At 44.0% G+C, this 17,758-nt stretch overlaps 1 protein-coding gene across 1 annotated transcript in view; it reads left to right on the top strand.

Moving 5' to 3' along the window:
• Positions 1-17,337, top strand: part of LOC127572559 (15-hydroxyprostaglandin dehydrogenase [NAD(+)]-like) — an 80,272-nt gene extending 62,935 nt beyond the window's left edge. Inside the window, exons 5-7 of the mRNA XM_052019952.1 lie at positions 2,745-2,821; positions 9,582-9,745; positions 15,764-17,337. Of these exons, the coding sequence (XP_051875912.1) occupies positions 2,745-2,821; positions 9,582-9,745; positions 15,764-15,872 (350 nt within the window). The 3' untranslated portion in view covers positions 15,873-17,337. The remainder of the gene's footprint in view (positions 1-2,744; positions 2,822-9,581; positions 9,746-15,763) is intronic.
• Positions 17,338-17,758: the final 421 nt, after the last annotated feature.

Below are 17,758 nucleotides of genomic sequence, written 5' to 3'. Positions count from 1 at the left end.
ATAAACTGCTATTAGTTTAGGATTAGTGTAAATGGGTGCGTGATGGCTGGGGAGGACGATGGACTGAAGGGCCTGTTTCCATGGTTGTATGATCCCACAACTCTTGTGACAAGGAGCACGTCACACTTCTTTGTTGCTTGTTTTGCTATAAAGAGATTCATCTGAGATTGGGACATGGGCACAGTCAGAACCAACTACAGCTGCTCAGACACCTTGCAAAGTGCACAGGGTGTGCTTAAACTAGGAAGGAGTGCGTTCTCCAGCATTTAGTTGTTTAGGTAGTCTTTCAGTAGGTGACACAGCTAGGAGCACTCCATAACTGGAGGTATCATCATGGCAATGGCTGGATTCAGGGTCACTCTGAGACCTCAGAGCGGGAGACATATCCAACAACAAATATGGAGACACAAGAGACTGCAGATGCTGGAATCTGGAGCAACAAACGATCTGCTGGAGGAACTCAGCAGGTCGAGCAGGACCTGATGCAGGGTTTCAACCCGAAACGTCGACAGTTCCTTTCCCACCACAGATGCTGCTCGACCTTCTGAGCTCCTCCAGCAGATTGTCTGCTGCTCCATTAACAAAGAGCCTGTCTTCAGAGACACCACAATCTACTAGACATCTCTGATGAATAATGCATTTGCAGGCTCGGGTTTTCCAAGGCTGCCATCACTGGGACAAGTGATATTCTGCAGGAAGTTCTTCAGCCACTCTCTCTGTCTGTACTGCTCTATCCATTAAGGTCAAGATCAGGTTGACACTCAACTTCCTCACTGAAGAACTATTACGAGCAGATCCCTGCCATGTCTCCCAAATGGGTCTTCATCAGAGAGGCAAAGAAATGATTTCATCTGCTTTGGTTTCAGTGAGGAAACAGTGGCAGCTTGGGCAGTGGGGTCTGCTGGCATTGCTGGCTTCACCCCAGTGCAAGCATCTATTGACCGCACTCGTGTCAATCAGGGATCCGATTACTAACCCAGGTGCCTTTTCCGAGCGAGAAGGATCTCTTCTCCCTGGGTGTGCAGGTGATTGTGAATCAACAGAACAATTTTGTCACGGTGAATGCTGTGTTTCCAGGAAGCACACATTAACGTCAATCGTCTGTGCTGTCAGACAGTTACGGTGGCCAATGTGTCTAGAGGAGTGAATCTAGAGAGGGATACCCTCTGTCCCCTGCCTCCTCAATACAGTGTGTGTCCCTATCACAGAGCTCAGCACAGGCACAGCATGAGCCAGACAAGTATCAGGATTGTGGTGGGAAACAGTGTTGGTCTCCTCAAGGTATGATTTCATTGCCTGCATTAGTTTTGGGGAATGCTGCAGTACAGGCCAATTTTGTCACTGCTGCATGCTGTACAACCTTACAAACCATTGGCAGCAGTCAGGGATGAGGTTCAAAATCAAGGAGACCTGGAGCCTGGGAACCGGGAGGAAGAAATGGAACAGGTAGAAGAAAAGACTTACCAGGGAGATGTTCCAACTCATTGCCCACAACCTCATTTTCCACAAGAACAGGAGTTGGCCTCATGGGATACAAGGGACTCCTGAATGAAGTTATAGTCACACACAGCATGGAAACAGACCCTTTGCCCATGGGACCTTAGTGAGATAGACCCTGGAATATTGTGTGCAGTCCTGGTCATTGTTCTGTCAGAAGGACGTGACTAAGCAAGAGAAGGTGCAGAAGAGATTCACAAGGATGTTGCGAGGAGTGGACGGCTTGAGTTATAAGGAGAGACTAGATAGGCTGAGACTGTTTTCCCTAGAGCAAAGGAGGCTGAGGGGTGACCTTATAGAGGTTAATAAAACCATGAGGGGAATAGATAAGAAGGAATGTCACAGTATTTTTCTCAGGGTCAGAGGGTCGGAGGATCATGGCAAAAAAAATCAGCCATGATTGAATGTCTGAATCAACTCAATGGGCCAAATGGCCCACTTCTCCTCCTATCTCATGGTCTTACTGAGACAGGTGAGGTAGGTTTTTAAAAGTGTTTTAAGGGAGGAAGAGGGAGTGGAGAGGCTTAGAGATAGAATTCTAGGCAACTGAAGGTACGACCACTAATTCTGAAGCAAAGGAGGCTGAGTTAGAAATGTATAAGACTAGGAGAGACATGGGTGGGATTGCTAGTCAAAAACTTTTCCCCATGGTAAGGGTATTAAAAACAAGAGGGCATGGGTTTAAGGTGAATGGATGGAGTTTTAAAGGGGATATGAAGGAAAAGTATTTTACACAGGGAATGGTTGATACCTTACACTCACTACCAGAGGAGGTGATGGAATTGGATGCAGTTACTACTCTTAAGACATATTTAGACAGATATTTAGATAGACAAGGCATAGAAGGATACCGTCCTTCAGTGGGCAGGTCCCAATCCCAGAACATATTGGCACCAATCCCAGAGCACAGGGACCTCAACCTGGGCCTATCTTCTCTCATAACTAAATTCCTTGCCCTGACAGTAGCCCTGCAAACCTCATCCAGGATAACTGGAGCCAGCAACATTGTGGATGGTCAGATGAAACTGAAAATTTATAAGAAAACTGCAGATACAGTAATTCTAGAAATAAAACAGAAAATACTGGAAATGCTCAGCAGGTCAGACAGCATCTGATGAAGGCTCTTCCACCTGACACGTTAACTTTGTGATTCTCTCTCCACGGATGCTGCCTGACCAGCATGTTCTATTTTTGCACACTAAACTGAAGATCCTTGTAACTTATTGTGTGTGTTCTTTGACATTCAGGTTTCTTACCAGCTGCCCATGCTCCAGTGTACACAGCCTCAAAGCACGGGGTGCTGGGTTTCACAAGATCACTCGCTGTGAGTATTGTCAGCAATAACGGTGATCAGCCGATACTACCAGGTTGGACATCATTTTCTAAGTAGACGCTGGAGCTACTTTTATTTCTGACCTAATGAATATATGGAATTAACAATTAGAAGGGGTCTTTCAGACTACCAGTTCATGGCAGTGTTGATGTTCCAACAAGCCAGCTACTGCATTAAGCACTATCAGCATATCCTGCTCCCCTGTTTCCTCTGAATTCTCTAACTTCCTCTGAAATCCATCAACATTACTTCCCACACTTCCTCACTCCCGTGGCAGCAAGTTTTGTATTCAATTCTCTCAGTAAAGAATTTTCTCCAGAATTCCCCATCCGAGTTATTCAAGGAGGAGTGGGTCATTTTGCCGTTTGAACATTTTCTTCCACTTTATCAGATCTAACTCCATTTACCAGCCATTGATGTGTGATCTAACTCCACACCCACTGCCAATGTGTGATCTAATTCCACACCCACCGCCGATGTGTGATCTAACTCCACACCCACCGCCGATGTGTGATCTAACTCCACACCCACCATCGATATGTGATCTAACTCCACACCCACCGTCAATGTGTGATCTAACTCCACACCCACCGTTGATGTGTGATCTAATGTGATCTAACTCCACACCCACTGTCGATGTGTGATCTAACTCCACACCCAACGTCGATGTGTGAACTAACTCCACACCCAACGTCGATGTGTGAACTAACTCCACACCCAACGTCGGTGTGTGATCTAACTCCACACCCACCATGGATGTGTGATCTAACTCCACACCCACCGTCGACGTGTGATCTAACTCCACACCCACCGTCGATGTGTGATCTAACTCCACACCCACCGTCGATGTGTGATCTAATGTGATCTAACTCCACACCCACCGTCGATGTGTGATCTAACTCCACACCCACCGTCGATGTGTGATCTAACTCCACACCCAACGTCGATGTGTGATCTAACTCCACACCCAACGTCGATGTGTGATCTAACTCCACACCCAACGTCGATGTGTGATCTAACTCCACACCCACCGTGGATGTGTGATCTAACTCCACACCCACCGTCGGTGTGTGATCTAACTCCACACCCACTGTCAATGTGTGATCTAACTCCACACCCAACGTCAATGTATGATCTAACTCCACACCCACTGTCAATGTGTGATCTAACTCCACACCCACTGTCGATGTGTGATCTAACTCAACACCCACCATCGATGTGTGATCTAACTCCACACCCACTGTCGATGTGTGATCTAACTCCACGCCCACCATTGATATGTGATCTAACTCCATTTATCTGCCTTTTCCTTGACATCATTTAATGAGATCCTAGCCCTCCCTGATTTAAAGCTACCAATTATCACTTGTGGAAGTGAGTCCAAATTTCCAAAATGTTGCATGTAGAAGTATTTGCCTGTTTCCACAGAAAAGATGAAGGGTCTCAACCCAAAAAATCAACTGTTTATTTCCCTCTGCAGATGCTGCCTGACCCGCTGAGTTCCTCCAGCATCTTGTGTGTTGTTACCAACTGTGAGCTGCCCATTAGATCCCTGAATTGATCCAACAGGTCAGGAAGGATTTCACTGAGGGAGTGAAGCAAAAGCTTGTGAAAATGAGGGAGCAAAGAGATTCGGCTGAATCCAAGATGTACCACTGCCACTTCTGTTTATGTCACATTTATGACTACAGCTGCTGACAATTGTGTTGCTGCTTGTGATTCACGGAGTCTGAGCTGAAAACAAGTTGCACTGAGGGCTTCTGGCTTCACCATCCTTCAAGCAGTCTTGGCTGTGACAGTTGAACCAAGTCTGCTTGAGGGGTGATGAAGCCATAAACCCTCAGTACTTTCAAAAAGCAACTGGATGCACACTTTATATGGGATTAGACTGGAAAGTGGAAATCAGGCCAGGATCATATTAGCCTTGACCATACTGAATGCTGGAGCAGGCTCAAGGGAATGTAAAACCTAATGCTCATCTCATCTACACAGAGGGTGGTATCTATGTGGAACGAGCTGCCAGAGAAAGTAGTTGAGGCAGTTACAATAACAACTTTTAAAAGACAGTTGAACAGGTACATGGATAGGAAAGGTTATGGGCCAAATGCAGGAAAATGGGATTAGTTTGGATGGGGCATCTTGGTCAGCATGGACCAGTTGGGCCAAAGGGCCTGTTTCCATGTTCTATGACTCTATGACTCTATCTCCTGAGGTCTTCTGTTCTGTTCAGGGGCAATCTATCCTGTGATATTGTAGCCAGAAAGCAGCTTGTCCATCATTCAGGACAGGCTGTATCCAAGCTATAATATCATAGGATACCTCTTTGAAAGCTGAAGACTGGTGAATTAACCTATGAGATCCCACACTATCTGGGTAAATCTGGACACTTCCATTCAAGGCACACAATCTAACAACCAACCAAAATACTGACAGCAATGAATTTTACCCCAGTTTATGCACAGTTGCTCAATATTTTCTCATATTTCCTTACAACATAGATGGCCATTTGGCCCACTGAGTCTATACCAACTCTCATACAATCCCATCAATCCCATTCCCTAACTTATTTCCCTATAAACTAAACTCTCACACATGACCATCAAGTCCCCCTGAATCTCCTGCCACCTCACCTACACTAAGGGGTAATTTTCAGCAGCCAACGTACACATTTTTGGGATGTGGGAGGAAACCAGAGCACCTGAAGGAAACCCACGCAGTTACAGGGAAAATGTGCAAACTCCGCACAGTCAGCAACAGAGATCAGAACCAACACATGTCCCTGGAGCTATGTGGCATCAGCACTTAAATACAATTTGCAATCAAATGAGACCAAAATGCAGCATAAATATTCCTTTCCTTCTTAGTTCAATGACTGTGTAATGGTGCCTCCTTCAGCTGACCAAGTGGGTCAGGCCATATGTACCAAGGCTCCATTTGACTGTGTTGGGAAGTTGGGATATTACAGTAGAAATTGATGCGTTGGCACCCAATTGATGTGTAGGGTAGGCACAGTAGTGTAGCGGTTAGTGTAACGCTATTACAGCGCCAGCAACCCGGGTTCGATTCCGGCTGCAGTCTGTAAGGAGTTTGTACGTTCTCCCCATGTGTCTGCGTGGGTTTCCTCCGGGTGCTCCGGTTTCCACCCACATTCCAAAGACGTACGGGATAGGAAGTTGTGGGCATGCTATGTTGGCGCCGGAAGAGTGGTGACACTTGTGGGCTGCCCCAGAACACTCCACGCAAAAAAAAGATGTATTTCACTGTGTGTTTTGATGTACATGTGACTAATAAAGATATCTTATCTTAGCTTACCAATATATTGGTATTGGTTTATTATTGTCACCTGTACCGAGAGACGGTGAAAAGCTTTTGTTTTGCATGTTATCCAGGTGGGTCTTGCCATAAGTAAGTACATCAAGGTCATAAAAAGAAAACAGAGCACAGAATATAGTGTTACAGTTACAGAGAAAGTGCCGTGCGGATAGACAAATAAAGTGCAGGGCACACAATGGGGTAGATTGAGAGATCAATTGTTCATCTTTATCATATAAGAAATCTGTTCAAGAGTCTGATAACAGTGGGATAGAAGCTGTCCTTGAGCCTGGTGGTACATGTCCTGAAACTTTTGTATCTTCTGCCCAATGGGACAGAGGAGAAGAGTGGATAACCGGGATGGGAGAGGTCCTTGATTTTCTATGGTAGCGTAAAGTGTGGACAGAGTCAACGGATGAGAGGCTGGTTTTCATGATGGACCGGGCTGTGTTCACAACTCTCTGCAATTTCTCATGGTCTTTGGCAGAGCACTTACCATACGAAGTTGTGATGCATAGGATGCTTTTTCAACAAAAATTGGTTAGAGACAGTGGGAATATAATGAATATACCTGTGCAGGCATTTGTAGCTCGAGGCCAATAAAAGGCAATTAGCAGCACCAAGCCTGACTCCAGGATCCGAACTGCTGAAGTCAGCTAAATTTATTTATCCTTTCACAAGATGTAGACATCACAACAATTATTGTCCATCCCTGATGCCTCCTAAACAGGAGAGATCTAACAGCCCAGCACATTGAAGGGTCTGGAGTCACACGGAAGCCAAACTGAAGACTTCCTTCCTTGTGAAGTAGATGTGCTTTTATGACAAGGATCTCAACTTAAAATGTTGACTGTCCAGTTCCCTCTACAGAGGCCGTCTGACATGCTGAATTCATAGAGTCATACAACACGGAAACAGGCCCTTCGGCCCAAGTGGTCCATGCCGACCAATGTTCCCATCTAAACTAGTACCATTTTTCTGTGTCTAGTCCATATCCCTCTAAACGTTTCCTATCCATGTACCTGTCCAATAATCTTTTAAATTTTGTTAATGTACCTGCCTCAACCACTTCTTCTGGCAGCTCATTCCATATACAGACCAGCCTCTGGGTGAAAAAGTTGCTCCACAGGTTCCTATCAAATTTCTCACCTTAAACCTATGTCCTCCAGTTCTTGATTCCCCAACCCTGGGAAAAAGACTGTGTGCATTGACCCTATCTATGCCCCTCATGATTTTATACACCGCTATAAGATCACCCCTCATTCTCCTACGATTTAATGAATGAAGTCCCAGCCTGATCAACCTCTCTTCATAACTCAGTCTCTCGAGTCCGGGCATCATCCTCTGCACTTCCTCCAATATCCAGCAGTTCTTCCAGCAGATTGTTTGTTTCTCCAGATTCCAGCATCTGTGGTCTCTTGTGTCACCATTTTAGTAATCCCAACTTTCTGTGGTCACTATTACTGAAATAAGTTCTTCTACAATTTAATTACTTGTGTTTAAGTTCCCCATCTGCCATGGTGGGATTCAAACTCAGGTTTCTGCAAATATCAGTATAGATCAATGGTTAAACTTATGTAGTTCAAGGTCAGAAATACCAGCACACTTACAACTCAGAAGATATGTTTGACACCAGCTAAGATATAATGCATTACTTATTGCTTGGAATGCTCACTCCTGAGTCAGACGTTTATGGGTCCCACCCCAGAGAGTTATGCACTGACTTCCCCAGCTAGAATTGTTGGAGTGGTCAACAGTGAAAACTCTCCAACATCCTACACATAGTTGTCTTTTATACTTATCCTCTGAGTTCAGTCTGAACCCGTCAGGATGGGAGAAAGATAGTTAAGGCCTACAGAGCAGCAGAACCCAGCACCCTTGCAAATGTTTATGAAGACTGAGAAAACAACATAAATAAAATAAATACAAGCCCTGCAAGATATTCAGGGAAGGATTGAAGATTACATGATGGAAAGTACTACAAACCACTATAACCATTGTACTCTGTGTCTTACCTTAACACCTAACTGTTCTATGACTTTCACACTCCGATTGATTCTGGATACAACTCACTCCAGTGATCACTTGTAGAAGCCTGACTCTGTCTGTATCGATGATCCCAATGGTCTGCAGTTCCCTTGCAAGCTGCCCTTTAAGTGTAACTCACCTTTTAATACACGAGTTTGAACAGAGCTCAAACTAGTGATTACTGTCTTTCAAGTTGCTATAATTTGCCCTTGAACGCTTCTTAATTTATATTGCAAGAATCACAACGGGGATGATTTGATTGATGCAATCCCCATTCCCATTGGTCGTACTGTCTCCATCCTCTATGCCTCCTGAAAATCCACGGTGTATTCAACATAGCTACTGTTTATTATTCAACCACAAACACAACAAAAATGCTACAACGGGGAAAAATCTGAGCTTATCAGCATCCTGAAAAGTTGGCGAGTGGGTCTAACACTAATGACAGTTCTGATGTTCAGCACTTTCAAAGGCTGTTGTGGACAAAACCAAACATACCTGTGACATACCTGATTGGAAACTTGTTTTCCTCTCTTTCCCAGCTCCGATGAAGGATCACAGATTGAAACATAACCCGCTCTCTTCCCACAGTTGCTGCCTGACCTGCTGAATGTTTTCTGTTTTCATTTGTTACTTGTGCATTGAGGTGTAAATTTTGTAGATGGTCACACTACAAGAGTTCAGGGAAGAATCCGGATAGTTAAATTCCAACTGCACCCTGTTTGTGTTTGTATGAACAGCACCGCACTTTCTCTCAGCTCACAGCTTGATTGAAAAGTTCTTTATCAAGACCCTTGGTTCCCTTAGGCATACTGGGTGAAAGTTTTGGTCAAGAATCCATGTTGGTTTGCTAGAAGCTAAGAACAAACTTGCTGAAGGCTGACTACAACTCTGACTCAAGGATATCAGCTATAGCCATACCTCTCATTAGCTATACCATTAGGTATATAAGATCATGAGGGGCATAGACAGGGTGAAAGCACATAGTCTTTTTCCCAGGGAGGGGGTGCTAAAAACCAGAGGGTATTTGTTTAAGATCAAAGGCGAAAGATTTGAAAGGGACATCAGGGGCAGCTTCTTCACGCAAAGGGTGGTGCATATTTGGAATGAGCTGCCAGAAGTAGTGGCTGAGGTGGGCACATTAGTAACATTTAAAAGCCATCTAGATAAGTATGTGGAAAGGAGAGGTTTAGAGGGCTGTGGGCCAAACGCGGGCAGGTGGGACCAGCTCACTGGGCAACACAGTCGGCAGGGACAAGTTGGGCCGAAGGGCCTGTTTCCGTGCTGTATGACTCTATAACTCAAACAAGACTTCTCAATCGGATTAGTCAGGCACCAGCCAGATGATACATTAAAGAGCTGCTGGGAAGGGGAAGGAGCATTGGGAATAACCAACCTTTCTTTCCCCCAGGAAGCTTCAAGACTTGGAAATTACGGGATTCGTATAAACGCCCTGTGCCCAGGTTTTGTCAACACACCTATTCTTGACACCATAAACCATGAAGAAACACTTGGAATGTTTTATCAGTTTAAGGACACGGTCAAGCATTTGATGGATGTCTTTGGGATACTGGAGTAAGTTTATAACTCTTTTCCTTCTGATTCTCATAAGAAATAGGAACAAGAGATGGCCACAAGTCCTCAAGCCTGCTCCACCACTCAATATGATCAGAGCTGGTCCCATGTATCTTATCCCTTGATTCAACGCTTTGCAGTGCCAGCAACCCGGGTTCAAATCCAGCCGCTGTCTGTAAGGAGTTTGTATGTTCTCCCCGTGTCTGCGTGGGTTTCCTCCGGGTGCTCCGGTTTCCTCCCGCATTCCAAAGACATACAGGGTAGGAAGTTGTGGGCATGTTATGTTGGTGCTGGAAGCATGGCAACACTGCAGGCTGTCCCCAGAACACTCTACGCAAAAGATGCATTTCACTGTGTGTTTCAATGTACATGTGACTAATAAAGAAATCTTATCTTATCTCAATCAGTATCCCAAAATGTATCAGTGCCAGTATCAATAACCAAGCATCAACATCCTGGGATAAAGAATTCCAAAGATACATAACCCTCTGAGTAAATAGATTTAAGTGATCAATCACTTATCCAAAGTCAAAGTCGAGTTTATTGTCACATGCACAGGTACATGTATGCACAGGTGCAATGAAAAACTTACTGCAGCAGCGTCACGGGCACACAGCATTTGATAGACAACATTCACAAGAAAAACATAAATTATACACAACTTTTACAAGAAAGAACACAATTACAAGAATGCAATTGGAACAAATAAAAACAAAATCCATTTTAGTGCAAACTGATCAAAGTGGTCACGGTGATGTTAAATTGAAGTGATTAATGTTATACCAGTTGGTTCAAGAACGAAATGGTTGAAGGGAAGTAGCTGTTCTTTAACCTGGTGGTGTGGGACTTCAGGCTTCTGTACCCCTTGCCCGATGGTAGATGTGAGAAGATGGCATGGCCCAAATGGTGGAGATCTTTGATGATGGATGTTGACAGATGATGGATGAATCCTGAAATTGTTCAGGATTCCTCAGCCAGAGAAAGTATCCACTCAGCATCAAACCCTGTCCAACTTTCTCTGATTTGTACTGATTATAATGTGAGCACATATCATTGTTACAAATCCCAGTGAGTATAAGCCAATAAGAATCAGGGAGTTGGACAGCACAGAATCAGGCAATCTGCTGAAGGAACTCAGAGGGATGAGCAGCATGGTCCTGATGCAGGGTTTCAACCCAAAATGTCGGCAATTCCCGTCCTCCCACAGATGCTGCGCGACCTGCTGAATTCATCCAGCAGATTGTGCGTTGCTCCAGATTCCAGCATCTGCAGTCTCTTGTGTCTCCATGGAAACAGACTCTTTGGCTCAGTGAGTATCGCCAACCATCAAGAGCACATCTATACTAATCTTACACTAATCCCATTTTAATTCTCCATGCATAACTCTCCCCAGATTCTATCACTCTAGGGGACAATTTACAGTGACCAACTAACCTACCAACCTGCACATCATTGCAATGTGGGAGGAAACCAGAGCACCCAGAGGAAACCCACGAGATCATAGGGATAAGATATCTTTATTCGTCACATGTACATCAAAACACAAAGTGAAATGCATCTTTTGCGTAGAGTGTTCTGGGGGCAGCCCGCAGGTGTCGCCATGCTTCCGGCGCCAACATAGCATGCCTGCAACTTCCTAACCCATCTTTAGGATAGAATGTACCAACCCCACAAAGACAGCACCAGAGGTTAGGATTGAACCCGGGTCATTGACAGTGTTAGTAACAGCTCCACTAGCTGTGTCACTGTCCTACCTGATTCTACTCAGTCTTTCCTCAGAGGACAACTTTCTCATCTGGGATCAGAGAGCAGTAGGTTAAAATGATTTTGTCTCTTTCAGCTCCATGTCCAGACAAGGTAGCACCAAATGTAGTGTAGTTTAGGCAAACACATTGTCAGTGTGATGTTTCCTTACCCGTTGGACGAATCAGTGTTCCAAGGGCAACCCATATCATGACCTGTATAATGGAGACAACAAGAAGCTGCAGATTCTGTAATCTAGAGCAAAAAGCAAACCGCTGGAGGAAGTCAGTGGGTCAGGCAGCATCTGTGAAGGCAAAGAGATAGTCGATGTCTTGGGTCGAGATCCTGCATCAGGATGCTGCCTGACCCACTGAGTTCCTCCAGCAGTTTGTTACCACACCACCCCCCCAACCCCATGACCAGAATAACCACGTGTATTGACACAACTCTGATGCATTTAACAACCCAGAACTTGTCTAAAAGAAATAATTTGCATTGTCAGGACATCATGAAACGTTTCCAAGCCAATTGAACACTATATCACCAGTACATCACCATGATCAATGTAATGCTTTACAGCGCCAGCGACCCGGGTTCAATTCCGGCTGCTGTCTGTAAGGAGTTTGTATGTTCTCCTTGTGTCTGTGTGGGTTTCCTCCGGGTGCTCCAGTTTCCTCCCACATTCCAAAGACGTATGGGTTAGGAAGTTGTAGGCATGCTATGTTGGCGCCGGAAGCGTGGCGAAACTTGCGGGTTGCTCCCAGAACACTCTATGCAAAAGATGCATTTCACTGTGTGTTTCGATGTACATGTGACTAATAAAGATATCTTATCTTATCTTATGATGTAGTGGGCTGGTCCTGTCATCATCACTGAACCATTGCCCCTGTAAAATTTTATATGTTCAACAATCATACAATAAATTTCAGCTGTTTACTTTCAAGGCCTTTGTGCTCTCCATGAAAATGATGGGCGGACAAAATCTAACTGGTTCATCAAATCTGCACCATACTCATGATAACTGGAGTCATGTCCCCAGATACTTTCTAACTATTTCACAGTCATCTAACTGTCTGAGCAATTCTACAAAACTAGAGCACAAGTCCATGGCCAACAAGGATAAAATGAGGATAAGGATGTTTTAACTGCAGTTATATAGGGCTTCGATGAGACTGCACCTGGTGTGTTGTGTACAGTTGTGGTCTCTTTATCTAAAAAAGGACATTCTTGCCATAGAATGAGTAAAGCAAAGATTCACCAGGCTGGTTTCTGGGAAAGTGGGTTTGCCAATGAGAAGAGATTGAATAGACTAGACATGAATTCTCCAGAGTTTAGAAGAAATTAATCTCATTGACACTTACAAAATTCTTGCAGAGTTCAATAGGGTAAGATACAGGGAGGATGCTTCTCCTGGGTGAGGAATCTAGAAATATGAGTCACAGTTTCAAAATAAGGGATGGTAGAGAACTTTCTACACTTGGAGAGTGGTGAATCTTTGGAATTCTTTACCCCGGGGGTTGTGGAGGCTTCTGGATATGGAGGAAATCAAGGGACATGCGGATAGTCCAGGAACAGGGAGCTGATGTAAACCAGCTGTGATCTTGAGGAGGGGCCAAACACCTGTTCCTAATTCTTATGTTCTTATCTTAAAAAATATTCTGGAGAATTCTCACCCCAGAGGAACAAATTCTTTGCAGGAAATGATAGGGATCACATGTTATCTGTAAGTGCACATCATTTACTTACCATAGACGTTCACGGTGTAGCAGGAGCTCATTCCATGTGTTATGTCCAGGGTGAGTGACAAGGCATTTCACTCCCCACCTCTCAGTTCATGGACTGGTGGAGACTTCTGAGACTTGGACTACCTACAGCACCATCTCAAGGCACTGGACAGATATCATCAACACTGTGCAAAATCCACTAAATCCACTGGCAGGATATGTACATCAGTGTTAGTGTCCTCCATCACTGAGATCCTAATTATTGGTATTGGTTTATCATTGTCACTTGTACCGAGGTACAGTGAAAAACTTGTCTTGCATACTGATCGTACAGGTCAATTCATTACACAGAGCAGTTACATTGAGTTAGTACAGAGTGCACTGAAGTAGTACAGGTAAAAACAATAACAGTACAGAGTAAAGTGTCACAGCTACAGAGAAAGTGCAGTGCAATGGGGTGCAAGGTCACAACAAGTGATGTGAGGTCAGAGTCCATCTCATTGTATAAGGGAACTGTTCAATAGTCTTATCACAGTGAGGTAGAAGCTGTCCTTAAACAAGGTGGTACGTGCCCTCGGGCACCTGTATCTTCTACCCGATGGAAGAGGAAAGAAGAGAGAATATCCTGGGTGGGTGGGGTCTTTGATTATGCTGGCTGCTACACCAAGACAACGACAGGTAAAGACAGAGTCCAAGGAGGGGAGGCTGGCGTCCGTGATGCGCTGGGCTGTGTCCACAACTCTCTGCAGCTTCTTGTGGTCCTGGGCAGAACAGTTGCCGTACCAAGCCGTGATACATCCAGATAGGATGCTTTCTATGGTGCATCAGTAAAAGTTAGTGAGAGTCAAAGGAGACAAACCAAGGTGAGCTTTCTTGGCTGTGGCATCTACATGATTTGACCAGGACAGGCTGTTGGTGATGTTCACTCCCAGGAACTTGAAGCTCTCAACCCTCTCGACCTCAGCATCATAGATGGGTGCATGTACACTGCCCCCTTTTCTGGAGTCAATGACCAGCTCTTTTGTTTTGTTGACATTGAGGGAAAAGTTGTTGTCATGACACCATTCCACTAAGTTCTCTATCTCCTTCCTGTACTCCGACTCATCGCTATTTGAGATACGGCCTACAACGGTGCTATCATCTGCAAACTTGTAGATGGAGTTAGAGCAGAATCTGGCCACACAGTCGTGAGTGCATAGGAAGTAGAGTAGAGGGCTGAGGATGCAGCCTTGTGGGGCACCACTGTTGAGAATAATCGTGCCGGAGATATTGCTGCCTATCCTCACTGATTGCGGTCTGTTGGTTAGAAAGTCAAGGATCCTGTTACAGAGGGAGGTGTTGAATCCTAGATCTCGGAGTTTGGTGACAAGCTTGCTTGGAATTATTGTATTGAATTACACTGTGAGCTTCATTGAGCAGGCCACGTTATTTGCATGCCTGACACCAGACTCCTGAAACGAACTTTGTCACAAGAAGGTATTACCAGGTAGACAGAGACAAAGATACAGGGATGTACTGGAAGCCTCCTTAGGAAAGGTGCAATATCCCACTGACTCTTGGAAGCCTGGCCCATGACCACTCAAAGTGGAGAAGGAGCACTTGGGTGGTTATTGAGCACCTTGAGTCCGTGCATCAAGGAGACACAGAGAAAGGGGCAGACCACCTCCCAAACTACCCACCCTGTCCATCTAGCACCTCCTTTCCCCAACTGTGAAGAGTCTTTGGGTCCCAGATTGTCCACATCAGTCACCTTGGAACCCACAGGACATGAGTAGAAGCAAGTCAACCCCACTCTCAAGGGGCTGTCTAAGGTAGAAGAGTAACCATACATAGTGCAAGTAAACACTCAGAAACAGCCAGAAATAAAGGTCGTACATTTTATTGTTTACTTCTCTTTAGATAGTTTGTTAGGTTCCCTTATTTTCTTGGCCTGTTGACTTATTCACTCAAAATGATCATTTATCAATTTTGTCTCTGACCTTTCAAAGGTGGGACCTACCTAATACTGCCTACAAAACAGTAGTTATAACTGATTTGTTTTCCAGTCAGTTGAGTCCATAAATGTAAAGAGTGGCAAGTCACTAGAAAACAGTCAGGTCATGTTACATCCGCATGTCATAGAGTCACAGGGTCATAGACTTATACAGCACAGGAAACAGGCCCTTCGGCCCAATTCGTCCCTGCCGACCAAGATGTCTGAGCTCATGCCAATTGCTTGCATTGGCCCAAAACCCTCTAAACTTATCTATCCGTGTACTTGTCTAAATGTCTTTTAAACATTGTAATTGTACCTGCCTCTACCACCTCCTCTGGCAGAATTAGATGCCAAATTAGATGTCTGCATGGCAACTCGGAGAATATTTATAATACCAAAAAAAAACAAAAATCTGCTGTATCAGAGCTGATAATGACATCCCCAGTTACCCTCGTCACCCAGTGTGTGTTGTTTATAATCATGGTAATCTACCTTGTCAAAGAATTTATGACAAAGACAGTTCTCTAACGATCTGGCTTTGCTAACATTTTTTCCCACCTATATCTTGTATTACAGACCATCGATCATAGCTGATGGCTTTATACAACTGGTTGAAGATGACAGCTTAAACGGAGCAGCAATGAAAATTACCAAGTCCAAGGGCATTCACTTTGAGAACTATTAGAATTCTGAACAGCAAGAAAACCTTGAGCTAATTTACCCGTTGGCGGTATCTGCCTGTTCGCAAAGTTTCCTTCACAGATTCCAAATTCACATTCCTCACTATTGCAGCCAAGTACATTCAAAATGGAGAAACCTGATATCCACGCAATTTGTCTGCTCCAGGCTAAATCAACCAAGCATGAAAGATATTATAATTTTATTTTTCTGTAAAGAAAGAATTACCTCTAAATTGTTGTACTTAGGACATCTTACATTATTTCTAGGCCAGTGAAATACTGTTGTGGCATAGTACAGATAATATATACATAGCAACAAATCAGAAAATGGTGAAAATACTCAACAGGTCAGTCAGCATCTAATATTTCAGGTTGCTTAATCTATAATTTCCTTTGAATTGTTCAAGGCTTCCTATTCTGTTGCTGTGCCAAAGATATTTATTGCTTTATAAAAACAATACCCAAAGATATTTCAAGCTGTATTACTTGATTAGACCGCCATGCAATATTGCAGCTCTGACACAGTCTTCGATCTGAAATGTTAGCTCTGTTTCTCATTCGACAGATGCTGCCTGATCTGCTGACCAGCAATTTCTCTTTTTTGTTTCAGATCTCCAGCATCTGCAGCTTCTTTTTATTTTTCAGACTGAATGTACTCCCCGAGCCTAGAGAGTTCTAAATTCTACAGGCTTTCAATGTAGGATTAGTCCCTGCATGAAGGTGCCTTCAATATGTACTTAGAAAGAATTGTCACATACTTCCTGTTCCTGGTGTATGTTAGTATATGTTGTGTTACAATATACGTACGTTCACTTAGTGTATGCTTGGGATACCAATGTACATTCGCCTCGTTAATCTGGAGAACCTCAGTTTATCTTGGGTAACAGTGGGCATCTACTCCCTGTAACACCTAGAAATTAGTACAGCCACTGCTTCACAATGCCAGTGACCCGGGTTCAATCCTGACCGTAGGTACTGTCCGTGTGGAGTTTGCACGTTCTTCCTCTGACAAGTTTCCTCCTCCATCCCAAAGACATGAGATTTGAAGGTTAATTGACCACTGTAAGTTGCCCTGGTGTTGTAGGTGAGTGGTAGAATCTGGTGGGAGATGATGAGAATGTGGGATTAATGTAGGATTAGTTTAAATGGGTGGTTGATTGTCAGTGCAGACTCGATGGGAAGAAGGGCCTGTTTCTATGCTGTATCTCTCTATGACTCTCTGACTATGACTCTATATGCTTGTTGTATAGGAAACCTCTCAGTATATATTTAGTAACAATATCCACTCATTCCTAACTACAGAGGCTCCAGAGATAACCATTAAGTAATCGTCATGTCACTGAAAACTTTCATTTGAATGTGTGGGATTATGTAATTGTATACTCTCAATATGTACTCTGAATTCAAAGACAAAATTGTTTTAACATCTTGTTCTAAAATTATTAAAAACATACAACCTCCGATATCTATAAGTATTTTTCTGGTTAATTTCCATTTTATATTGTGTCCTAGCTCCACCTCTACATATCACAAGCTGCTGATGTTAAAGAGAATCTTTTAAAAAGGTATTCATTTTCTGAGATCCGCAAATCACTGTAAGATCAGTATTGACTGCCCATCGCCAATGGCCCTTGAGAAGGTGCTGGTGAATTGCCTACTTGAACTGTTTCACCCCTTCACATCAGAATGTTGCCTGGATTGGAGAGTGTTGGCTATAAGGAGAGGTTGGACAAACTTGGATTGTTTTCTCAGGAGTGTCGAAGGCTGAGGGAAGACCTGAGAGAATTGTGAGTGGCATAGACAGGGTAGATGGTCAGATTCTTTCTCCCCAGGATGGAAATGTCATATACCAGAGGGCATAGCTTTAAAGTGAAAGTGGGAAAGTTTAAAG

This window comes from Pristis pectinata, chromosome 7 (assembly GCF_009764475.1).
Source record: "Pristis pectinata isolate sPriPec2 chromosome 7, sPriPec2.1.pri, whole genome shotgun sequence".
NCBI classification, from domain to species: Eukaryota; Metazoa; Chordata; class Chondrichthyes; order Rhinopristiformes; family Pristidae; genus Pristis; species Pristis pectinata.
This window is presented reverse-complemented; position numbering and strand designations above follow the sequence as displayed.